This window comes from Orussus abietinus, unplaced genomic scaffold, assembly GCF_000612105.2.
Source record: "Orussus abietinus isolate OABI.00-Male unplaced genomic scaffold, Oabi_2.0 scaffold171, whole genome shotgun sequence".
Classification (NCBI taxonomy): domain Eukaryota; kingdom Metazoa; phylum Arthropoda; class Insecta; order Hymenoptera; family Orussidae; genus Orussus; species Orussus abietinus.
The window spans coordinates 148787-175650 of record NW_019394342.1 but is presented as its reverse complement, the minus strand read 5'-3'; the positions used below and the strand labels follow the sequence as shown (position 1 = coordinate 175650).

The 26864-nt window shown below is 41.5% G+C and overlaps 1 protein-coding gene across 13 annotated transcripts in view; it reads right to left on the bottom strand.

Moving 5' to 3' along the window:
• LOC105696123 (syntaxin-binding protein 5) overlaps positions 1 to 26864 on the bottom strand; it is a 188653-nt gene that overhangs the window by 21281 nt on the left and 140508 nt on the right. For 6 of the 13 annotated variants that reach the window (XR_002762140.1, XM_023431852.1, XM_023431856.1 and 3 more), the window contains exons 13-14: positions 22721 to 23032; positions 19626 to 20112 (exon numbers count right to left, since the gene is read on the bottom strand). Coding sequence is in view for 12 of the 13 variants with exons in the window: in XM_023431852.1 (XP_023287620.1) it covers positions 19626 to 20112; positions 22721 to 23032 (799 nt within the window). In the remaining variant the exon portion in view is untranslated. Of the gene's footprint in view, positions 1 to 2034; positions 2501 to 15619; positions 15666 to 19625; positions 20113 to 22720; positions 23033 to 26864 lie in introns of all 13 variants that reach the window. The other 7 variants (XM_023431862.1, XM_023431863.1, XM_023431853.1 and 4 more) reach the window with 6 other exon arrangements.

Here is a 26864-nt window from a genome sequence, read left to right as displayed (position 1 = left end):
ATTACGTGAAATCCTGAAACCAAGAAGGAAACTATAAAATTGGGATTTTCCTGGGTCATGAAACGAAAGAGTTCCTCCTGAGCCATTTCGCTTTCCGGTCGTCGTTCAGCAAACGATCTTTTCCCACAATGGAGGATTCGAGGGAAGTAGAAGAGGATCCGAGGGAAAAAAAGCAGTTAAACCATCCCGGCCCAATCAACCAAACTCCATTTTGCCCAACTAGATCCGAACCAATTCGAGTAAAACCTACCGCGGCGAACTTCAGGCGGTTTAATCATAATTGCATTACAGAGGTACTGCCTCAGGTTGCCAATTAAATCAATCACTTAGCTAATCCAAATATCCTGATGTTTATGGTAAAAATCTAAAACAATGAATTTATCTCACATTTTGGGATGTATGCATTTAAATTACTATAACGTGAAGTTAGCTCCGCAAAAAAAAAAAGGAAAAAAGATCACACAGGTCACTTTAATAATTATCTGCATCTGTCATTAACCCTTTACAACGACAAACGACTTTGAAGTCATGGTGGTACATCAATGTTGTTCGTCTGAAATGATTTCTTTGGCAAAACTTAACAAAGCATCTTACTGTACCAATCCGGGTATCCAAGGATTTTGTTTATAAATTGTAAATTATACAAAACAAACCGTTAGTGAGAGAAAATAAATTCCACCAGATTTCATGTTACATCGATCTTTTTTCGACTTGAACAAAAATCGGGCTCTTGGTCATACTACTCGTACGCGAAATTTTTCATGCGAATCAATTCGTATGCGAAAAAATCCGCATGAACTCAAGAACGGGCCCTTGGTCTTACTACTCATATGCGACATTTTTCATGTGAATCTATTCGTATGCGAAAGAATCCGCATGAACTCGAGAATCGGGCCCTTGATCTTACTACTCGTATGCGAAATTTTTCATGCAAATCTATTCGTATGCGAAAAAATCCGCATGAACTCAAGAAACGGGCCCTTGATCTTACTACTCGTATGCGAAATTCTTCATGTGAATCTATTCGTATGTGAAAAAATCCGCATGAACTCGAGAATAGGTCCCTTGGTCTTACTACTCGTATATAAAATTTTTCACGCGAATCAATTCGTATGCGAAAAAATCCGCATGAACTCGAGAATCGGTCCCTTGGTTTTACTACTCGTATGCGAAATTTTTCATGTGAATCTATTCGTATGCGAAAAAATCCGCATGAACTCGAGAATCGGGCCCTTGGCCTTACTACTAGTATGCGAAATTTTTCATGCGAAAAAATCCGCATGAACTCGAGGGGCCCTTGATCTTACTACTCGTGTGGGAAATTTTTCATGCGAAGAAATGCGCATGAACTCGAGAATCGGGCCCTTGGCCTTACTACTAGTATGCGAAATTTTTCATGCGAAAAAATCCGCATGAACTCGAGAATCGGGCCCTTGATCTTACTACTCGTGTGGGAAATTTTTCATGCGAAGAAATGCGTATGAACTCGAGAATCGGGCCCTTCATCTTACTGCTCGTATGTGACATTTTTCAAGCGAATCCATTCGTATGCGAAGAAATCCGCATGAATTCGAGAATCGGGCCCTTGGTCTTACTACTCGCGTGGAAAAAGTTTTCATGTGAAGAAATCCGTATGAACTCGAGAATCGGGCCCTTGGTCTTACTACCCGTATGGGAAATTTTTCATGCGAATCTATTCGTATGCGAAGAAATCCGCATAAATTCGAGAATCGGCCCTTGATCTTACTACCCGTATGCGAAATCTTTCATGCGAATCTATTCGTACGGGAAGAAATCCGCACGACCTCGAGAATCGGGCTCCTGGTTGTTCGCAGTTTGGTCGGGTGGGGCGCGACGGTCGAACCGTTTTCCGCCTCGGCGTAGAGAGGGAGCGACGCCCGTCGAGACAGGAGAGACAGAGACAAAGAGTGAAGATAGAATATACACGAGTGGTGTCGGACGGAGTAGAGAGAAATAGCGACCAAGATAGAAAGAGAGCAGACATTATATGTATCTACGATAATGTCGAATTACAGTGAACTGGATGGCGGTAGCTACCAAAGCTGCTATACTGTCTGGTGTTGGCGAGGATATAATGGGAAGTCAGAGAAGCCTGGGAAGCGGTAGCGGAGTAGTTGCGGATCTCGACACTGCGCTGGGCTTGTAACGGGAAGCTCGTTCCCCCGGGACTCGCCGAGCTCCCCGAGGTGGAGGCGTCCCCGTCGTAGTGGCTGATCGTCGTGCTCAGGCACTTCTGCAGCCTACGTATACCCTGGGAGCGAGGCTGCCGCGAGGCGACCTCCAGGTTGGCACCCTTGCAGAACAACGTGCTACCGATACCTCCTTCGCAGTTGGTACCACCCCCCTGGTCACCACCCCCCGACTCGCCCAAGACGCCTCCGCCTTCGATACCGTCATTATCATCGCCTCTTTCGCCTTTTTCGCCTTTCTCGCCTTTCTCGCCCCTTCCGGCCAAAGGTGAAACGCACATCCCGTTCATCTACAAACCATTTAAATGTCACATGTACAAGGTGGCCCATAAATCGCCTCGCCATTTGACGATGTTATGACGATTTTGGGATTGGTCACATTTTCATTCCTTTTTTTTTTTTTGAGACTTTGAATGGACGTACCCTGGAGATTTTTCACCCCTATGTGGCGAAACACGGGGTGTAGTTGCTAAGACTTTAGAAGAACGAATAATTTCTGCCGAAATTCATCTACAAATCAATTAAATTCCTTATTTTTTTTGAGAGAGAGATGCTTTTCATGAACGTACCCTGGTAATTTTTTTCCTCTATATGGGGAAACACGGGGTGCAATTGCTAAGACTTTAGAAGGACGAATAATTTCTGCCCAAATTCATATACAAATCATTAAATGTCACATGTACAGGGCGGGCCATAAATCGTCTCACCATTTGACGATGTTATGACGATTTTGGGATTGGTCACATTTTCATTCCTTTTTTTTTTGAGACTGAATGGACGTACCCTGGAGATTTTTTACCCCTATATGGCGAAACACGGGGTGTAGTTGCTAAGACTTTAGAAGAACGAATAATTTCTGCCCAAAAAAATTCAAAACCGATCAATGCCAAAAGAGTTTTTTAATTTCTGATTGGTAAAGCGATCGATGGGCGACTCTTGTTGAACGAGCATCTATCGGAAACACGCCAAAAGTCGGACGAGTACTTTTGTGAACGTGGGTATAGAAACTCAGTTTCGAATCCAGGAATCGAACTGCTTCGATTCCAGGAATTGGACGGCTTCGAGTCCAAGAATCGGACGACTTTGAGTCCAGGAATCAAACTGCTTCGAATCCAGGAATCGAACTTCTTTGAGTCCAGGAATCGAACTGCTTCGAGTCCAAGAATCGGACGACTTTGAGTCCAGGAATCGGACGTCTTCAAGTCCAGGAATCGAATTGCTTCGCGTCCAGGAATCGAACTACTTCCATTCCAGTAATTTGACGGCTTCTAGTCCAGGAATCGAACTGCGAAATGCGAGAAGACGGAGAGGCAGATTCTCGTCAAACCAACAAGGCGGACCGTCGCGTGACTAACGCTTTGGGCTTTCAATGGCTCTTTGACAATACTCTTCTGTAACGAGATAACGAGGGCACTGTGAGACCTGCAAAGGAATCTTATTAGTAGGCAGTCGATCGGAAGGTAGATGCGCATTGTTAGAGAGATTCGTGAGGAAGTTTTATGTTTTTGGGGTGAAAAGAACGGTGAGTGATGCTTTAGCCTTGATGACGCATCGTGTACCTCGGTGTTTCCGGTTATCATCAAGGAACTCGGTAGAGTTTCGCGCCAAATACACATCTTACCGCGTATAAGTGTGAGGACTTACAAGCGCGGTAGGCTCTTATCTGGGTTCTCGATAACTATCGAGTTACTTCGTGTGCTTTATGTATGTGTAAATATGAATATGTATCAGGTTTCCCTTTCCAACTCTGCTCAGAGTCTTGAAGAACTTATACGATCCCGTTGGGTCGAATTTCCTGTCGGAAGCTGACCGCTGTATGCTGACAAATCAAATCTTTCGCCTCAAACTATCAAACTATTTGATCATCCATCTCTTCGGACTAATTGGTAAATTAACCAACTATACGCCTACGGAAACGAGCTCCTAGTAGATTACTATATAACCGTGTTACAGGATTATTCCTGGGAAATGGTATACACGTCAAAATTGCCAGATAACCTGTACATGAAACTGCTTACCCATTAAATTCCAAACTTTAAGGGGGCAAAGCTTGGAAAATGCGGAAAATTCGACGGCATATTACCGGGATGTAATTATTGAGATTTTATTAAACATTGTTCTTAAGAAAACATTTGTTCTTTGATAAAACCGTCGACGAGATGCATTCAGTCGATAGGGGTCTTTAACAATAAATTCAATGTTGCAGCTTTAAGGCGACGTGAAAGTGCCGTCAGAGGTCTCGTTTATGAACTTTTTCATCGATTGGATGTGTCGAAGCGTTTGAAATTTTACCAGGTGAATGCGAAGGCTCTAAGGAAGGTCCCGACACCCATGAAATCTCCTTTTTTAAATTTGTTCATAAACATTTTAATTTTTTTTCTTAAAGTGGAATTTCATGGGGACCTTTCTTAAGGCACTCTCGTGGGAAGATTTCAAACTATTCGGTATCCAGTTCGAGGAAAAATTTGATAAACGATCGACCCTGTAGTACCACTTTCATATCACTTTAAGGGGACGATCTAATCAGTCCGTTTTCTTGGTTTTATTAACACATTGTATGTAGGCTTCTTAAGGTCGTATGAAAGTGGCATCCAAAAGGTTAATCGTTCACGAAATTTTTTTACGAAGAGGGTGTACCAAATCGTATCAAACTTTACAACGTGAATGTGGAGGCGTTAAGGTAGGTCCTGAAACTCATGAAATGTCATTTTTAATAAAACAAAAATTTTGAAAACAAATTAAGAAAAAAAATTGAAATTTATTGGGTGTCAAGACCTTTCTTAAGGTCTCCTTCTTAAGGCACTCTCGTGGGGAGATTTCAAATTATTCGGTATCCAGTTCGAGGAAAAGTTTGATAAACGATCGACCCTACAATGCCACTTTCATATCACTTTAAGGGGACGACCTAATCAGTCCGTTTTCTTGGTTTTATCAGCTCATTGTATGTAGGCTTCTTAAGGTGATATGAAAGTGGCATTCAAAAGGTTAATCGTTTATGAAACTTTTTTACGAAGTGGGTGTACCAAATCGTATCAAACTTTACAACGTGAATGTGGAGGCCTTAAGGTAGGTCCTGAAACTCATGAAATTTCATTTTTAATAAAAAAAAACTGAAAACATCTGTAAACAAATTAAGAAAAAAAAATTGAAATTTATTGGGTGTCAGGACCTTCCTTATAGTTTCTATGTTCACATTGTCAAGTTTGGTATTCGGTACACTTGGTTCAGAGAACAGTTTCATAAACGAGACCTTTTCACGCCGCTTTCACATCGCCTTAAGGCACGTTTACTCGTCAGCACGGTTTTCCAAGCAAACATGGGCCGTGTAAACGGACAAGTTGGCTCAACTTTTGGGTAACAAAAGTCGGCCAGTGCAAATATAATTTCGGGATTATTCCCAAGTGCGTCCGGACCGCAGAGTAAGAAATGGGACGTAAAAGTTGATAAGTTATCGCACACAGGACACTTATATTGCGCTTAGGAACACGTAGAAATTCGGGAAAACACATTTCTCGCCTCTGGCAGATGTTTTCCCGAACTTTTACGTACCGAATGGAAGAGCTGTAAATCCTGGTCAGTTTTATGACTCACTTCTTACCGCACTGATACTTTTACGACTATTAGCTTGTCCGGGAAATTTACTGCGGTTTTTGCTATTTAAGATTTGACGCTTCATTTTCAAATAAAATTATCTTTCCTCCATGTCCATGCAGGGTTTGCATAAATCCGGGTTTTTATTACAAAAAGCATAGTCCAATGGTTTTAACCCAACGGTTTAAACCATATTTCCTGGTTTAAACCGCCTAATCCTTGCCTGAAAATCAGTGGTTAAAACCTGGTTTAAACCATGTTTAAACCGGGTTCTTTCCATTGTTTTATCCCGAGGATGCGCAGGAATGAAAATATGTTTGAATGCTACCTACACCGTAGATAGGTTAGGGTTTATTTTAATTTGTTTGAGTGTGAGTGGAGCGCATGTGTAGGTACAATGTGCATATAATATTAGAATAAATTTTACGCTACATACATCCTGCTCAACATATTTGGAAAAAACAAAAAGCGTTAAATCTTGAATAGTGAAAGCCGCAATAACTCTGGACAATCTAATATTTCGCAGTATTAAAGTGTTATGAAAGTATCGTATATACCAAAAAGTCAAAATATTTATAAAACTTTTCTCCAAACTGGGTAATTTAAATCCTTAACATTTGATTATGGAGGTCCTAATGAAGGTTTTGAAACTCGGGAAATTTCATTTTTCGAAAAAAAGTTACGTTTATCCTGGATAAGAATAAAAAAAAGCAATTCCTGAGTTTCAAGACCTTCATTAGGATCTCCGTAATCACCTCTTAAGGTTTCATATATTCATTTAATATGAAAACACTTGATTAGGGAGGTCCTAATGAGGGTCTTAATACTCGAAATATTTTATATTTCGAATAAAATGTTGTGTTTATCCTGGATAAGAATTAAAAAAAAGCAATTCCTGAGTTTCAAGACCTTCATTAGGATCTCCGTAATCACCCCTTAAAGTTTCATATATTCATTTAATATGAAACCTCATCACTTGATTAGGGAGGTCCTAATGAGGGTCTTAAAACTCGAGAAATTTCATTTTTCGAAAAAAATGCTACGTTTATCCTGGATAAGAATAAAAAAAGAGAGATTTCTGAGTTTCAGGACCGTCATCAGGATCTCCGTAATCACCCCTTAAAGTTTCATATATTCATTTAATATGAAACCTCAACACTTTATTAGGGAGGTCCTAACGAAGGTCTTGAAACTCGGGAAATTTCATTTTTCGAAAAAAAGGTTACGTTTATCCTGGATAGGAATAAAAAAACGAGAAATTCCTGAATTTCAAGACCGTCATTAGGATATCCGTAATCACCTCTTAAGATTTCATATATTGATAAATATTTCCACGTTTTGATATATGCAGAATGACCCTTTCATATCACCTTAATACTTCCCCAGTAACGATTCGTGTTAATCAACGAGTTGGTCAAGTTCCAACGCTACTACAACTGCTTAGTCTCGAACTTTGCAACACCTTAATGTAATTACGACATGCAATGGATTACTCGGAGATTGCTCGTCTTTTCTTTCGACCAGTACGAAGTTTTACGTTTCCAATTGATCGTTCCTTTAGCACTTTCAGTGTCGGATTTAAGGACTATCGACAGACAGGGTTGACCCAGTTCCTTGTAATGGCGATTTGCCCTTACCTTGTAATTCCCTTTCTACTTACGCTAATGCGCATGATACCAAGTATTAATAGGTCGTACATTTCACGAGGATTGGGAACATTGCGGTTAATAGAATTTGCATCCGATATTGACAGGGGAAAATGGAAACTCTTGTGAGAATTATGGCGGGCATTTGTTCCTCGTGGCGCCTCAACAGCTGTTTAGTCCGTTCAGCCCCAAATCCGGCACTGAATAGTTCACGAGGATTCCGAATTTCATTCGATTAATTAATAATTGAACCGTGCCCATTCCCTGCAGAATAGATTCCCAGCTACACAATCAACAAGTTGCAATTGGAAATGGATCACTGGTCAGCTCAAAAGGCAGCGATTTTTTTACCCCTACGTGGTCTGTCCGAACAGCTGACAAGATGCGATCAGCTGTTCGGTATTTTCTTTTTTCACATCTGCGCGCGTCATGTGAAGCTACACAATCAACACGTTGCAATTGGAAGTAGATCATTGGTCAGCTCAAAAGGCAGCGATTTTTTGACCACTTTGAGCTGACAAGATGCGATCAGCTGTTCGGTATTTTATTTTTTCACATCTGTGCACGTCATGTGAAGCTACACAATCAACACGTTGCAATTGGAACTGGATCACTGGTCAGCTCAAAAGGCAGCGATTTTTTTACCTCTTCGTGGTCTGTCCGAACAGCTGACAAGATGCGATCAGCTGTTCGGTATTTTCTTTTTTCACATCTGCACATGTCGAGCAAAGATCATTACCGGCGAAAATGAGTCGTTACCTCATTTTAGACCCGATTGGATTTAAGGTGAAGTGAAACATGTAGAGGAACTTGATCGATGTCGGTGAAAAGGGTTTTTCTAAATACCTACGTTGTCGATGTTTGGTTTTATATCGACGGTTGGGTCGGATTATATTGGGTATTATACTAAATGGCATACTCCATTTGTCGTTTTCGTACAATAATTAGAAAGAAATCGAAGTAAAATTTTGTAAATCCCCGGGATTCATGGTTCCTGAGGCTCTAATTGACTCCGGAGGGACCCCCTGCACCATCTGTGATTTCCAGGTCAACTAAATTTTTACTCCGAGACCTCGTTTGAGGCTGATTGCCCCAACATTCAATGTAAAATGCGTAATGAAGAATTAGATAAAACACATTACATGCGTTGTACGAGAAAAATTCCCGTAAAGCACGATTTCCTATAAAGGGAATTCATACTTCCTTATAACGCGAGTTCCTAAAACGTGAAAATTTGGTTGAAAAATCCAAATTTTGTTTAAAAAAAATTCAAATTATTCAAATTTTGTTATACAAATCAAATTTCGAAAGTGTAAGGATAATTCCTAGGTGCTCGCGTGTCATGTGTCAAAGTTTCCGACGGTTCTATCCAGTACTATTAAAAAAAGTGTCTTATTCGAGTCGACTGATTTGAGGAGAGTTTCATTTTAGCTTAAGGCTGATTGCCCCAATATTCAATGTAAAATCCGTAATGAAGAATTAGATAACAAAACACATTACATGCGTTATACAAGAAAAATTCCCGTACACCAGGATTTCCTATAAAGGGAATTCATATTTCCGTATAACGCGAGTTCCTAAAATGTGACAATTTTGTTGCAAAATCGAAATATTGTTGAAAACCCAAAATTTCGTTGAAAAATCCAAATTTTGAAAGTGTCAGGATAATTCCTAGGTGCTCGCGAGTCATGTGTCAACGTTTCCGACGGTTCTATCCAGTACTATTAAAAAAAAGTGTCTTATTCGAGTCGACTGATTTGAGGGGGATTTCACTTCACCTTAAAGACTCCAATTTGCCGAACGCCGGGGAACGTTTTTCCTTCAAGGACTAGTAAACCGGGGTTAGATTAAAACTCTTTTTTTTTCCCTTTTCCCTACAAAACGCGGACAGGGAACATCTACCGTGGCGATCAGATTCCTTTAAAGATATCCAGGCCTGGCCTTCGTGTCACGACCTCGTAATGTGTGTGGAGAACACACACCCTGAACTCTCCGTGACTTATGTCTTCGCGATTAGGATTTTTTTCCCCCTTGTTCCATTACACGAGGCGTAACGTGGCTCCCTCGATTAACTGCTGGGGATTTTATTCGGTGCATTTATCACGTAGACAGCGTATTTGCAGTACCGCCCAAGTGTGCAGAGTGGGTTTTATGAAAGGTCCAGGAATCGAAAGGTGGTGAAAAAAATTGTTCCGTCAAGCAGCTGATCGATTACGGGAATCGATTTCTAATATTCGATAAAATTTCGACAAGTCTATCACGACGCATGATTCTATCAGTGGGGTAGTATTACTGACGAGATTTACAATTACTATCGATTTTAGACGTTTTATAAGATTCACTCTATATATTTTGGGGTACTTGATGAAATTCTTCGATTTAGTGGAGAACGAATCGAAAGAAATTATTTTTTCGGCTGATAGTTTTAGCAATTAATTTGGAAACTGCGTATTCAAACTCTGACTCATGTGCAGGGTGAGTTCTTTTATGAAAAAGTTGATTTCGGACCTTTCGTAAGACTCAACCTTTATATTTTGGGATACTTGATGAAATTCTTCGATTTCGTGAAAAACGAGTCGAAAGAAATAATTTTTTTGGCCAATAGTTTTGGCATTTATGTCGTATACTGCGTATTCAAAGTTTGATTCATGTGCAGGGTGAATTTTTTTTATGAAAGGGTTGATTTTGGACCTTTTGTAAGACTCAACCTTTATATTTAGGGATACTTGATGAAATTCCTCGACTTCCTGAAGAACGAGTCGAAGGAAATAATTTTTTCGGTCAATAGTTTTGGCATTTATGTCGTATACTGCGTATTCAAAGTCTGACTCATATGCAGGGTGAGTTTTTTTTATGAAAAATTTGATTTCGGGCCTTTTGTAAGACTCAACCTTTATATTTTGGGATACTTGATGAAATTCTTCGACTTCCTGAAGAACGAGTCGAAGGAAATAATTTTTTCGGCTGATAGTTTTAGAAATTAATTTAGAAACTGCGTATTCAAAGTCTGACTCATGTGCGGGGTGAGTTTTTTATGAAAAATTTGATTTCGGACCTTTTGTAAGACTCAACCTTTATACTTTGGGACATATGGGGACAATCTTTGATTTTAGGAAGAAGAAAACCAAAGAAGTTATCTTTTCTGCAGGTGGTTTTAGCGTCTATCTCGTATTCTGCGTATTTATGGTATCACTTATGTACATTGTCAATCTCATGAAAGATTCGAAATCAAGGGACTTGATACTGAAAAGGTTCGATCAATCAGATGATCGATGAAGGGATTAAATGAAAAATATTCCATAAATATTGGGCAATCTATCACGACGCACGTTTGTGTCAATGAAGTAGCATTATTGGCCGTGATTTACATATCTTACTTGAATGAGGCTTTCGCCTCAATTTCCATTGCTTGTGGACCTTTCACAGAAACTCAGCCTCTATATTTTGGAATATCGGTGAAATATCTCTGAATTTCCCGCAGTGCGAATCGAAGGAAATTATTTCAATAGCGAAGAAAAATTAAAAAAAAAAAAAGAATACCCATCCCAAAATATACGAGCGGTAGTGCACATACTGTGCGTCTCGCTCCGAGTACCGAATTCATGTGCAGCATTACTCTAGATAAATTGCAACAACTAAATAACGATAGCTACATAAGTTACCTCGAATTTTCAAGGACCCAGAAATGGTAAAAAGATAAGTGCACGCGACGAGGAAAGTGATATCGAAGATTAAAAATCCATTTCCCTTAATCCTCCATCACTTTTGATCCTCTCTCGGCGTCCCTATCACTCCTAAGATAAGTGCACTCAAATCCCACCCTCACAGCGTACACACCGTCCTACATACGTGGAATAATTTATCGAGAACACTTCGACCCGTAACATTTCAAATCGTTCGGTATTTAGTCCATGTTTATTTAACACATTCGCGACGGGGAAATTATTTCCGTTTCAAATACTGAGTTCCGGCGGAAATAATGAAATTCTGAAACTGGTTGCCGCAAACTTGTATCGTGTATCGTCATGGACGTGATTCACGTCAGCGGCGATCAGGAATAGAATTTAAGGTGAAGTGAAACCCCCTTCAAATCAGTCGATTCGAATACAACACTTTTTTTAAGGGTATTAGACCAAATTGTCCGAAACTTTGACACATCACTCCTGATCATTTAAGAATTGTCCTGACGCATTCAAAATTTGGATTTTTTAAAAAAATTTTTTAACAGCCCAGCAAACCAAAATGGCGTCGAGCTCTCATATTTCGATCAATATACAATTATCAAAGGCTCCGATATGAGAATCGAAAGGGTCAGGACAATTTTACGACAATTTAGAACACTGGTAATCGATAAATTCGCATTTGAACGGGATAGAGGCAAGAAAAGTGTTGTATGCGCTTCTATGCCACTTCATCTTAAGGTGAAGTGAAACCCCCTTCAAATCAGTCGATTCGAATACAACCCTTTTTTTTAAGGGTATTAGACCAAACTGTCCGAAACTTTGACACATCACTCCTGATCATCTAAGAATTGTCCTGACGCATTCAAAATTTGGATTTAAAAAAAAAAATGTTTAACAGCCCAACAGAACCAAAATGGCGTCGAGCTCTCATATTTCGATCGATATACAATTATCGAAGGCTCCGATATGAGAATGGAAAGGGTCAGGACAATTTTGTGACAATTTAGAACACTCTGGTAATCGATAAACTCGCATTTGAACGGGATAAAAACAAAAAAAGTGTTGTATGCGCTTCTATGCCAAAACGATGGCAATGCGAGGTCTAGGAGTGAAAATTTAATTGACCTGGAAATCACAGATGGCGCAGGGGGTCCCTCTGCAATCAATTAGGGCCCCAGAAAGCATGAATCCAGAGGACCTCTGGAGTTTTAATTCGATTTCTTTATAATTATTATACGAAAACGACAGGTGGAGTATGCCAATTGGTACAATACCCAATATAATTCGAGTCAGCTGTCAATATAAAAACCAACGTCGGCAACGTAGGCATTTAGAAAAACCTTTATCGACGTCGTTAAGTTCCTCGATGTGTTTCACTTCACCTTAAAATGACGTGAATTCACGTCAGCGGCAACCAGGAATAGAATTACAAATGACGTGAATTCACGTCAGCGGCAACCAGGAATAGAATTTAAAATGACGTGAATTCACGTCAGCGGCAACCAGGAATAGAAGTTGAAAAGACGTGAATTCACGTCAGCGGTCGCGAATGTGTTAAGATACGTGTCTGTAATCGTAATGCGATCGTTTGAGCTACTACTTTCACTAAAATGTTGCAAACGGTTCGTTCAGGCTCAGACCTCGGACCGAAGAGGATCGAGGCATCTAGAGAAGAACAGTGATAGTCAGCGAGAGGAAACAAAAAGGAAAAAGAAAAACATTAAGGTAACAATTGCGTCACTACGTGTCCTTACACAACGACGTGACGGAGTGAGCCACAGCGTGCAAATTCTGCCTCGCAGAATCGATTCCTGATCCTTACCATCCCTCTAAAGTGAGCCTTTCTTACTTCCTTATGCGTTGCCACCGATGCCGTGTCGCCTTTACTTCGTACTCTATGGTCTACGTACACACAACATTCCCCGAGGCTTAGTACCGTGTGACAGTCAAGAGATGGCGTGTCGAGAGTGGAAAGTAAGACGGGTAGTATTCTCTGCTCGTTAGTGCCACTCGATATTGCGCTATGTGGAATAATATTCATAATATGCAGAGTCTTCTACAGCAGTCAGTCAATGCCGTTAAGTAAGCTTGGCACGATGCGTTACATGGCAATTAATTAATAGTACTTAGGCGTAGGATCGTATCGACTAATGCACAGGACCGCTCCTCTAAGGAGGGCGGACGGAAACTCGCCCTTCTGCAAGGAAAACATACATTATGTACAGAGCTTCCGTGTAACGTGTCATCGTTGTCGTTTATACTTCGGCCACCGTGATTTATTATTGTTATTATTATTACTATTGCTATAGCGTGCAAGCCATCTAAAGTTCTCAAAGAAGCGAAGTAAAAGCGGTTGTGGACCGAGAGAAAGGTGCGAGAGGGTGAGGTTAGGCTCGATCTCGGCAGGGGGCGCCACTTGCGTTCATTCGAGTCGGAGCTCCCCCTGCGCGCAGGTCGGCCATCTTGGAGGTTTTAGTGGGCGTAAGTCCCACCCTACCCCTCCCCTAGAGGGCCGGGGTGTCTTTCAGATTTCTTTTACGTTAAGGTGATGTCAAGGTGACATCAAACTCGTTTATGAAACTTTTCTCCAAACTCGGTGGAGCTAATCGATTAAAACTTTACAATACAAATATGGAGGGTATAAGGAAGGTCCTGCAGCTCATGAAATTTTAATTTTATTTGAATTTGTTCATAGATGTTTAAAATTTGTTTTTAAAAAAATGAAATTTCATGTGTGTCAAGACCTTCTTCATAGCTTCCACGTTCACATTGTCAAGTTTGAAACGAATCGGTACGCTCTGTTCGGAGAAAAGTTTCATAAACAGGACCTCTTCTCGTCACTTTCATATCCCCTTAAGGGAATGTGAAAATGGCATCCGAAAGCTCAATTGTTCATGAAACTTTACTCCGAACTGGGTGTATCGAATCGTTTCAGAATTTACAACGTGAATATGGAGGGCCTAAGGTAGGTCCTGAAACTCATAAAATTTCATTTTTTATCAGAAATTTTGAAACTATCTATAAACAAATTGTTAAAGAATTGAATTTTTGTGAGGGTCAGGACCTTCCTTATAGCATTTCATGTCCATATTTTCAAGTTTGAAATGATTCGGTACTCCCAGTTTGATGAAAAGTTTCATAAACGAAACCTCTTCTCGGCACTTTCACATCCTCTTAAGATGATGTGAAAGTGGCGTGAAAGATGTTTTGTTTATCAAGCTTTTCTCCCAACTCGGTTTGCCGAATAGTTTGAAACTTTACAACGTGAATAGGGAGACTATAAGGAAGATCCTGAAACTCATGAAATTTCAATTCTTTTCAAATGTTTTTATAGATATTTTAAGAATGGTATATAAAAAATGAAATTTCGCGAGTTTCAGGACCTACCCTAGGGGCTCCATATTCACGTTTTAAAGTATGAAACGATTTAAGATACCCCGTTCGTAGAAAAGTTTTATGAACGATTGAGCTTTCGGATGCCACTTGCCCATCCCCTTAAGAACAGAAAAAAAGTGAGATCGCTCAGCTCGCGTCGTCGATGCGGCGACGCAGACGCAAGGTGTCTCTACCTCCGCGTATGTCGCTCGAATTCGACAATCGGATAAAATTTGAGGTTAACCCAGACCGACGCTAAGCGGCAAAAAACGAATTCCGCGTAAGCCTGATACTAAGAAACGCGTTGAAGCCGGATTTAACGCGAGAGTCATCGAAATGTTATTTTTCTTTTTTTTTTTTTTTAACGATGCAAGATCTCGCGGATGTTTTGACAAACTATAAAGATTGAACGGAGACGCGAACTTTTCGAAAAAGTTGCAGGCCCTAATTAACCCATTTGCATCATTAGCGTATATTTACCCTCAATTTTCCTGGTCACTATCACCGGAGCGTATATATACTCTCAATTTTTCTAGTCACTATCATTCAGCCTGAAATTTGGTGATAAGGACCCTCTTTTTTATGTTACAGGTCCTGATTAACCCATTTGCATCATTTGTGTATATATACCCTCAGTTTTCCTAGTCACTATCACCGGAGCGTATATATACTCTCAATTTTTCTAGTCACTATCATTCAGCCTAAAAGTTGGTGATAAGGACCCTCTTTTTTATGTTGCAGGTCCTGATTTGCATCATTAGCGTATATATACGTTCAGTTTTCCTGGTCACTATCATCGGAGCGTATATACATTCTCAATTTTACCGATCACTAACATTCAGCCGGAAATTTGGTGATAAGGACCCTCTTTTTCATGTTGCAGGTCCTGATTAACAAAATCGCATCATTAGCGTATATATACGCTGTTTTCCTGGTCACTATCACCGGAGCGTATATATACTGTCAATTTTCCTGGTCACTATCATTCGGCCTGAAATTTGGTGATAAGGACCCTCTTTTTCATACTTCCCTATGATGCAAATGGGTCTAGGGGAGCGGGAAACGTTTCTCTCGGTGGTATGTGTACCAAATGCTAGGAGAAGCCTTGGTTTACCTGAATCGAGCTTGCTGTCGGGGAAGACCGCGGAATTGATTTGAACCTGAAAAAGTTGCAAAGTACAATCCCTGGGTCTCCTTACAATCGGGTACAAACAGTCAAGGGTGAAGGGAGAGTCGGCGCATCTCGCGAAGGTGCTGCCCTCGCACATAACCTAGGGACTTTGCCTAGGGACTTTACCTAGGAACAGACAGCGCAACGTAGGACGCTCCTAAATGTAAATGCCCGTACAGCAGCGATGCATCTCCAGCAATACATTATGCATTCTGGCAAGGAATACAGAGTGCGCATGCGGCTCCCGAGTGGAGGGCTCGAGAATTAAGGAAGCGCATTTTCCACGAAACTCGCCAAGATGGCGGCGGACGCGTTTGCTCTCGTCTTGTCTGATCGGCACTTACGGCTAGGTGTGAGTAATCGCGCTAAGCTGCGAAAATAAGGTACATGTCTCGGAAAAGAAGTGCTTATAAGCGGGCCAGAGACGAGCGAGTACGTACATTTCGAGGTTAGGTCACGGGCACCGTCGTTAGTGCGGTAACATCCATTAAGGGGGTGGGAAAGTCGCGAGGTCTTCTTTATGTAACTTTCCTCGGAACTGGGTGTACCGAATCGTTTCAAACTTTACAATGTGAACATAGAGGCTAAAAGGAAGGGCCTGCCGCCCGTGAAATTTCATTTTTTTAGAAAAAATTAAAACAACACCTAGAAAGAAAATTTTAAACCATTTTAATTTCATGGGTGTCAGGACCTTCGTACCCTCCATATTTACGTTGCAAACTTCGAAATGATTCGATGTACCTAGTTCAAAGAGAAGTTTCATAAACAATACCTTTGTGTCGGCATTTTCACACCATCTTAACACGTGTGTATTAATTATTAATGGATTGTTATTAATCTCCTCGTTAGGGGTCGCAGTAATCCTTTGGGAATACGGAAAAGGCGTTTACGAGGCTTCCCAGATAGACAAAGTGATGCAAAATTTCCATGAAATTTGCCTCGTAAAAGATCATGAAATGAGTCATGAGGATGTTGCTTACGAGTCTTAATTTGGAAGTTAGAGGTTAGGTCACGGGCACCCTCGTTAGTGCGGTAACATCCATTAAGGGGGTGTGAAAGTCGGGAGGTCTTCTTTATGTAACTTTCCTCGGAACTGGGTCTACCGAATCGTTTCAAACTTTACAACGTGAACATAGAGGCTAAAAGGAAGGTCCTGACGCCCGTGGAATTTCATTTTTTTAGAAAAAATTAAAACAACACCTAGAAAAAAAATTTTAAGCCATTTTAATTTCATGGGTGTGAGGACCTTCCTTGTAGCCTCTATACTTACGTTGCAAACTTCGAAATGATTCGATGTACCTAGTTCAGAGAGAAGTTTCATAAATGAGACCTTTGTGTCGGCATTTTCACATCTTCTTAACACGTGTGTATTAATTATTATGTTGTATGTATTAATTATTATGTTGTAAGTAATGGGTTGTTATTAATCTCTCCGTTAGGGGTCGCGGTTATCCTTTGGGAATACCCAGATAGACAAAGTGATGCAAAATTTCCATGAAATTTGCCTCATAAAAGATCATGAAATGAGTCATGAAGATGTTGCTTATGAGTCTTCATTTGGAAGTCATATCTACGGTATACAATGACGAGCCAAAAAGCCTTAAATATGAAACAAAGTTAAGTATATGCAATGTCTCAACGTTTGTACGCATATGTATAGCTGAATTTATCTCACGCATAAATTATATTGCCGATAAACAATTGCAGCGTATCGTTGCTCATATTTGAGCCATGGCGTCGCAAATTGACCGCAAACATTTCTTCATAAAGCCCTTTTTTGTCTCCTGGGAGACGTCAAGTGTATTCAGTAAATAGTCTGCAAATTGTTTATAAATCCCGTATAATGTGATGATCATGAATTTATATCTGGGTTGACTCGTTTCTTTCAGGAAATCAGCGAGAATACCGATTGCCTGCCCTCTTTTTGGTTTAGTTTACTTCCTTTAAAAGACTTTTTATGTCTCCGAGGAGACGCCAAGTGCATGCAGTAAATAGTCTGCAAATTGTTTGTAAATCCCGCATAATGTGATGATCATGAATTTCTATCTGGGTTGACTCGTTTCTTTGAGGAAATCAATGAGAATTCCGATTGTCTGCCCTCTTTTTGGTTTAGTTACTTCCTTTAAAAGCCCCTTATCGTCTCCGAGAAGACGCCAAGTTTCGCTCGCGCTTAATTGACCCGCCATTGATCTTCGGAACTGATTGACTGACCATTATATAAGACTCTACATCTTGTCTCGTGACACGGTGTCAACGTTTCGCGGGTTATTCCACATAACTATCCTTAGACTAGTCGTTTAAACTGCCAGGGTCCAAGTACACACAACCGATACTACAGATACCTAGGTAGCTTTCCTCTAACATTAACTCCGTCTATACATACTCTATACATACTCTATACAAATCCATACGTTCACGTGTAAAAGTATCTAATGCAGTACATTCACTCTAACCAAACAGCAGACTCTTGGCCAGTTGCACCAACAGCCTGAATTAATATCGCTATTTAATCCTCGGTTAACTTAATCTCTGCTATACCCATAAATATTTAATGTTCTAGGTGATATCAAGTGACAAATATAGGTACAATTAGATTATTCGTTGCTATCTCGTTCGTAGAATAATTGTTAACGTTTGCAACGCGAAGATAAAATTCGACGCTATTTTAATCTGGATTAAAGAGTTGACCGAAGTAATTCGGTCGATTAGTTAACAGCTGGTACTTATTCTTCTAGCTATAATCAGGGTTGGTGCAACCGGGAAAATTTCTTAATTTGTTAGTTAAGGTTATGCGAAAGTGCTGTCAAAGAGGTCTCGTTTATGAAACTTTTCATCGAATTGGGTGTACCGAATCGTTTTAAACTCGAGAATATGAACATGAAAGCTATAAGAAAGGTCTTGACCCTCGCAAAAATTCAATTTTTTAACAATTTGTTTAAAGATAGTTTCAACATTTCTGATGAAAACTGAAACTTCATGAATGTCAGGACCTTCTTTATAGTCGCCACGTTCACATTATAAAGTTTGAAACGATTCGGTACACGCAGATCGGAGAAAAGTGTCATGACCTCTTAGACCGGACTTTTACATCGCCTTAAGGCGAAAGTGACGTCAAAAAGCTCTCGTTTATGAAACTTTTCATCGAACTGGGTGTATCGAATCGTTTCAACCTTGAATATACGAAAACGAAAGCTATAAGGAAGGTCTTGACTCTCACGAAAATTCACTTCTTTAACAATTTGTTTATAGATATTTTGAAAATTTTTGCTAAAAACTGAAATTTCAAGAGTGTCAGGACCTTCTTTATAGTCGCCACGTTCACATTATAAAGTTTGAAACGATTCGGTACCCGCAGTTCGGAGAAAAGTTTCATGAACGGTTTCTCAGACGCCGCTTTCACATCCCCTTAATCATGGTTAATTAACGGCACATCGATTAAGGTTGGTGCTCTCTAAGCTCTAATTAAACGGGTCGCAGGAAAAAAATGCAAGGCGTCCTGCCGCGGGAGTGAAGCTCCTTGAAGGATCGCCGGGATCCAAGATGGCGGCCCGAGAAGCGTCCCTAAACGACGAAGGACGAAACTCGGGCGGGTCTACGAGCATCCTAGGCCTTTTTCCGGCGGCGACTCCCGCGAAAATGGATCGTCGCCAGCCGGAGAGGCAGGAAACGGTTCCACGACGCGAGTTTCGCCGGAAAGGGACGACTAGGGTCCAGCTATTAGCCGGAGGCGAGTCGTGTTCCCTGGAACGACCGGACGAGGGACGGACCAAGCGTCGCACAAGTAAGGTTATGCACCTCCACCCACACCAACCGAGGACGAGTCAGTGACGAGAGGAAGCTAAGTTACTCACACGTACCAGAGAAAAATCTACCACGGGCTTAATGTGTATCACTAATGACATACAACGATACGTATACACTGCTCTACGCTAATTGTTGAAACACTTACTGAATCTTCTCATAAGATTTCCGGCAAAGGACTCGACACCGGAAGAAGACGAGGCCTCCTCCTCGCACCTGAGGTCGCGCGTGGCCCCCTCGGCCTTCTGGTACTTAATATTAGGCACCGAGAGCAGCCGTCCTTCTCGCTTGGGCTTGTTCCCCCTCATCAGCTTCAATTTGCTGGGTTTGCTGGCCTCGCTAGGAAAGAGCGCGAGATTCGCCGGTCGGACGGCCTCGGACTTGGTCGCCGAGTTTTTGCTAGAAGTCGGCTTCACCTTGTCCTCTTCGACTTGGGCTGTCTGCCCCTCCGAGGGGGTGGAGCTGACTTCCTGGCTTGGTTGGGTCGTCTCCCCGGATGGCGAATGCTGCTCGGGCGACGGAGAGGACTCCGAGCCCACGCTTTCGACTGGGGACAGGGGCGAGGATATCTCGGGGTTGCAGTAAAACACCGACGTCCCTTTCTGGATGGACGCACCTGGGTTGCCGCCTCCCTGCTAGCAATGGGGTACTTGCATGAACCTTTGTCGCTAACTTCGACTCGCGTTTGGGGCCATCGGGAGGATACCGGGGCTGGTGATACGGAATTTCGAGATAGGGAGGTGATCGCCCTGGCGACGAGGTCCGTAACTCTGGTGGACGTTGCGTTCGTCTCGTCTCGTATGAAGTCAAAGGTGTTTGCATCTATATGGCGATCTTTGTCTTCGGATAAGTTAGGAGCTGGTATCTTTGCTTTTTAAACAGTCGACCCTCCGCGGTTACCGCATTTGGTTACCCGTCCATGTGCTGAACCCGCCCAATGTTGCTTAATTTTGGTGAACTGACGAGAACTGGTGCTTTTTATCGTGGTATGAGCGGTAATGGATACGGACAGACCTCGTGATCGGGGAATGATTGCGCCATCCAATGCGGATGGAAAGTGGTTATTTAAATAATTATTTTGGGATGATCCGAGGACCAACTCCGGCAACATGACGGCGAGTGTGAAAAAGCCCATGAGTGAGACCTGCTTCATGCTTTTCAGTGGTTGCGATGATGATGGCGTTGGATGAACGGGTGATAGGTGAGTGAAAAAACGGCTACTCCACGCCCAATGTTGCTTAACTTCGGTGAACTGACGAGAACTGGTGCTTTTTATCGTGGTATGAGCGGTAATGGATACGGACAGACCTCGTGATCGGGGAACGATTGCGCCATCCAATGCGGATGGAAAGTGGTTATTTAAATAATTATTTTGCGATGATCCGAGGACCAACTCCGGCAACATGACGGCGAGTGTGAAAAAGCCCATGAGTGAGACCTGCTTCATGCTTTTCAGTGGTTGCAATGATGATGGCGTTGGATGAATGGGTGATAGGTAAGTGAAAAAACGGCTACTCCACGCTCAATGTTGCTTAATTTTGGTAAACTGACGAGGATTTGTGCTTTTTATAGTGGTATGAGCGTTGATGGATACGGAAAGACCTCGTGATCGGGGAACGATTGCGCCATCCAATGCGGATGGAAAGTGGTTATTTAAGTAATTACTTTGGGATGATCCGAGGACCAACTCTGGCAACATGACGGCGACCGTGAAAAAGCCGATGAGTGAGACGTGCTTCATGCTTTTCAGCGGTTAATGCTGTCACTGGTTGCGATGATGATGGCGTTGGATGAACAGGTCATATTAGGTAAGGGAAAAAAGGGCTACTCCACGCCCAATGTTGCTTAACTTCGGTGATTTAACGAGAATAGGTGATTTTTAATGTAGTCGTCTGTGTAGTAAAGTATAAGCGTCGGCCCGGTCGAGGACCGAATGTTCCACCTACTCCGGATAGAAAGCAAGTTTGTGTGGACTGACTATATTCATATGTTGCTTTGAATGCGTGTTACATAAAGGGGCCACTATAGTGGCGGTTCCTGAAAGACGTCACTCCTAGTAAGGCCGCTATAGTGCAGTTTCTTAAGGTGATATGAAAGAGTCAGCCTATATATATCTGAGAAGTCAAATCGTTGGAGAAAGTATTCTCCGAATTGGGTGCACCGATTCATTTTAAATTTTATCACGGGAACACGGAGGCCCGAAAGTAGGTCCTGAAATTCACGAAAGTTCATTTTTCATCCAACATTTATTTATTTATCATAGACTAGAACCAACATGGCGTGGTTCGTGCACGTTTTCGATGTTTTACCCTTTTTGGAGGCTTAGAATTGAAAATGAAGAGTTTCAGGACCTAGCTCGAACAATTTAAAATACCGTAGAAATGGAATATTACACAGCCAGACTGGAAAATATGGAAAATAGTTTCACCGACGATGGCAAGAGAATGCCAGCTTGTCTCGAGGCTAACGTGGGTTTTTATAGCAAAAATTTAGTTGCAGCTAAACGTCACAGATGGCGACGTTGGTCCTAAACAGTCTTTAAAATAATAAATTCCCAGGATTTCGACAGTTTTACGTCGGTCCCTTCGTCATTACTTTACCAAAATGACATATGAAACGTTTCATCTCGAATAATTCTCAACGTAGATCGTCAAAAACATCAACATAACTATAAAGTCATTAACGTGACGCGCCAGCTTATGTTCCTCCTTCAGTATTCGGCATGGTATTACCACCAAAAAGGGTACAGATGAATTTTGCTTAATCGACATCGATTAAATTTCCCAGCGCCTTTCATATCATCTCAACAAACGCCACTCACGGTAAGGCTACTATAGTGGTGTTTCCTAAAGAAAAAAAAATGTTATCCACAGTAAAGCCGCTAAAGTGGCGGTTTAAAAGAAACGTCCCAATGAGGCCGTTACAATAGCGTTTCCTAAAAAGCGTCACTCACAGTGAGGCCACTACAGGGACGTTTCCTAAAAAATGTCCCTCTAGCGGAAGCCACTATAGTGGCGCCTCGTAGCTGAAGGGTTAGCGCCGTCACCGGACGCAACGACAATGGCGTTAGATGGACAGGTGATGTTACGCGAGCTAGAGAAGGGCCACTCGTGCTGGGAATTTCGAGGAGAGTTCCCATGCACCCTCCGGGGCACCAAGCTCGGCCAGGAACGCGAAGGAAGGGAAGCCGCCCCTCGGATCGGGTCGTTAGTTCGAGAAAGCAGTTAAGCAGCACACAAGTACCCCATTTTGGGAGGAGGACGAGGCGAAGGTGTGCTTGATCTTGAGATCGACTTTGCTGAGCTGTCGTTTCAGGCTGAACCCCTTCCAGCTGTAGTTTTTACGGCCCTCCTCGTCGCTGGTGGTACTTCCCGCCTTGGGGATATCTCCTGCGGGGTCTTCCGCGTTTTCTCTCCTCTCGGCGTCGGTTCCGTAGGGCGTCTCCTGCTGGGGCTCTTGTTGTTGCTGCCGAGGACGATGAAGGGACGCGTCCGGCTCCTCTACCGCGACTACGTGCTCGGTTTCTGACGCCGTTTCTTGCTGGGTCTGACGGATCTAACGTGTCAATAGCGCACAGTCAATCAGTTCCTGAACAAACGGTTAGAGCGAGGGGCTTTCTGAAAGTATGCAACGTTCGCTGATTAGTCGGGGTTCGCGACCTACGAGTTCGGGTTTAGTTAAACCGCGGATATTCGGGTCTTGGGTATGCAGCGTTGAGAGCGACTTTGTGCCTGTCGCGATTTCTGGCATGTTTGTTAGGTTTTTAACGGTCTAACTTGAGGCTCGACAACGAATTGACAATTTTTACTCACACCTAAGGGCCCACATTTTTCTTTTTTGCAAAATATTGATGTTTGTTTTAATATACAAGTCCAGGCTCCGGTTTAGCAAAACCGTGGATATTCGGGTCTTGGGTATGTAGCGTTGAGAGCGACTTTGTGCCTGTCGCGATTTCTGGCATGTTTGTTAGGTTTTTAACGGTCTAACTTGAGGCTCAACAACGAATTGACAATTTTTACTCGCACCCAAGGGTCCACATTTTGTTCTTTGCGAAATATTGATGTTTGTTTTAATATACAAGTCCAGGCTCCGGTTTAGCAAAACCGTGGAAATTCGGGTCTTGGGTATGCAGCGTTGAGAGCGACTTTGCGCCTGTCGCGATTTCTGACATATTTGTTAGGTTTTTAACGGTCTAACTTGAGGCTCGACAACGAATTGACAATTTTTACTCGCACCCAAGGGTCCACATTTTGTTCTTTGCGAAATATTGATGTTTGTTTTAATATACAAGTCCAGGCTCCGGTTTAGCAAAACCGTGGAAATTCGGGTCTTGGGTATGCAGCGTTGAGAGCGACTTTGTGCCTGTCGCGATTTCTGGCATATTCATTAGATTTTTAAGGGTTTAACTTGATGCTCAAAGACAAATTGACTATTCTAACGCATATCTACGTATACGTGCAGCTTAATTTATGGAACTTGTTTTACAAAACGTTGCCACGAGTTGATTTGTCACAATCAGCCAGAAGTGGCCGAGACAACAGAATTCATATCTCACCGCTTTATCCCGTATCAATGAAGAAATCTAATTTTTAATCACGCGAGCCTGGATCTCCAGATATCAGATCACCCGGGAAATCAGCTGCCGGGGATTTTTTAAGCAGCCCGATCGAGGATTTACCCAGGGGATTTATTAAAATAATCGTGCAATCACTCGGGATCGTATCCGGCGTGCTCTCTTAAACCTAAATCTAAAGTAACCTGAGCTAATCCAAGACCTGGAATCGAGAAATATCGCAAGCACATGGCCACTTGTCACTTCTCATAGACCTCTGCGTATATATCGATATATCGAATCCTCATATCTCAATGCAAGGGTAGGACTCGAGAGCGCAGACAATCAGGCATGTCGACGAGTGACAAAAGAAACCTAAGATGCTTATAGAAACGATTCATTCGGTGCACTTTAAGTGGACTCTTCGAACCATAATCCCCTGGCGTAGTTTACACCGATCACTTGGTACGTGTACTAAATCTGCAATTTTATCAAACTCTCAGTGTAAACGATGGTGTACCGGGACGATATCTTAAGCACTTTTTGAGTGTACCGCCCCAAGTCGATATACGACCGTTTATTCTGACAGATTAATAAATCCTGGCCTTTAGTGCGCGTACTAAATGTATAGTTTTATCAAATTCTGAGTGTAAACGATGGTATACCAAGACGATATAATATGCACTTTTCGAGTGTACCGTCCCAATTCAATATACGACCGTTTATCTGACAGATTAATAAATCCAGGCCTTTAATACGCATATTAAATGTATGGTTTTATCAAACTCTCAGTGTAAACAATGATCTATCAAGACCGTACAATACGTACTTTCGCAGTATACCGTCCCAATTCAATATACGACCGTTTATCCTGACAGATTAATAAATCCAGTCCTTTAATACGCATACTAAATGCATAGTTTTATCAAACTCTCAGTGTAAACAATGATCTATCAAGACCGTACAATACGTACTTTTCCAGTGTACCGTCCCAATTCAATATACGACCGTTTATCCTGACAAATTGATAAATCCACGCCATAAAAACTGATTGGTGTAAACTAAGGCTCTATCGTGGAACACCCTCGTGCTCCTCTGGTTCTGGACCCAGAACCTTAACGACGAGGGTGTCCACTTTCCGATTATGACGCTCTAGATATCGGTGCATTCGACACTCCCCTTGCTTCCCCGCTCTAGGATTTGCTGGACAAATTGCCTGGTGTACGTATCACCGTGCAAATTGTACACCGGCGGACATTAATGCCTTCCCATACAAGGGCGGCGCCTGGTCGCAGGGAAGGCAATCATGGCGCCAGTTTATTGCCGAACCCGAGTCGAAATTTTCATCCTACTAATAAGGAGCGTATCCCATGTGTACTTGATCGACTTTATTACTCCTGAATATGTAGTGTATCAAAAAGTAAGGATTGTGTACTCTTTTATTAATGTTAATTCTTAAATTTGAAGGGCGAAACCCACCCACCCACTGAACACCAAACCTAACAGTTACGTAACTTAAAAGTAACAAATAACATAACGTTTGTTGCAATGTAATAACCTAACACTTACGTAACAGAGCTAACGGGTTACATAACATTTATTATTATCATATCTATATTAATGTAGCGTAACTTTGTTACTCTCATCTTACATTATGACGTGATATTACTGGGTATATGCAGCACATATTTGTAACAAAACATAACTACATTGGTGCTGTCATTTATTTTATTACATCATCGTCATCGTCATTGTCATGATTCATCGTCAAATGTCACAAGATTAATATATGTCATATTTTGTTTACTACTCGTATGAAAAAATATTACTTCAATTCATCCGCGCATATACATTATCAGTCATTGTTTGCTAGTCGAATGAAATCCTAATTGTCTTTAAGTAAAATCAGATAGTTTCTCATTACGTAATTTCGTGAATTTTCTTGAACGTCTGATTTGTCATTTAATATCTAACTATCGCCAAGTACCAAATATAATTAAAAATAAAACATTATATAATTTTGGATAAAATTGCGTCATCTTTTTTATTAAATGTATGAAAAATTAATATTATTTTAAGGTAACTGAAATTATAACATTAATGTAACATTGATATAACATGTTACGTTACTGAGTGGGAAATAATAACTAACATCTAACTTCCATATTACTTTTATGCTACATAACATGTTAGTTTTGGGAATGTAACATTTACCCAACAGTTATATAACAGTATTCACTGGGCCACCAGTTAACCACCATACAATAAATTTTTCATAAATATTTTATTGTAAACGGAATAGTGTGCTTTGGTTTAACGGAACGCGAACGCCTAGATCTCACGATTTTGAGGTTAGGGGATGATTCCGTAATTCCTAATTGAACTTCTTCCGGTTTACTTCCTCGGTATAATAATAACTATGGATAATGAAAACAGTGCCTTGCCATGAACTAAACTCTTGCTAGTTGGTACATTCGGATGGCTAATCGGTGTAGTTTGGTTTAACGAAACGCGAACGCCTAGATCTCACGATTTTGAGGTTAGGGGATGGTTCCGTAATTTCTAATTGAACCTTCCGGTTTACTTTCTCGGTATAATAATAACTATGGATAATGAAAACAGTGCCTTGCCATGAACTAACTCTTGCTAGTTGGTACATTCGGATTGCTAATCGGTGTGCTTTGGTCTAACGAAACGCGAACGCCTAGATCTCACGATTTTGAGGTTAGGGGATGGTTCCGTAATTTCTAATTGAACTTCTTCCGGTTTACTCTCCCGGTATAGTAATAACTATGCATAATGAAAACAGTGCCTTGCCATGAACTAAACTCTTGC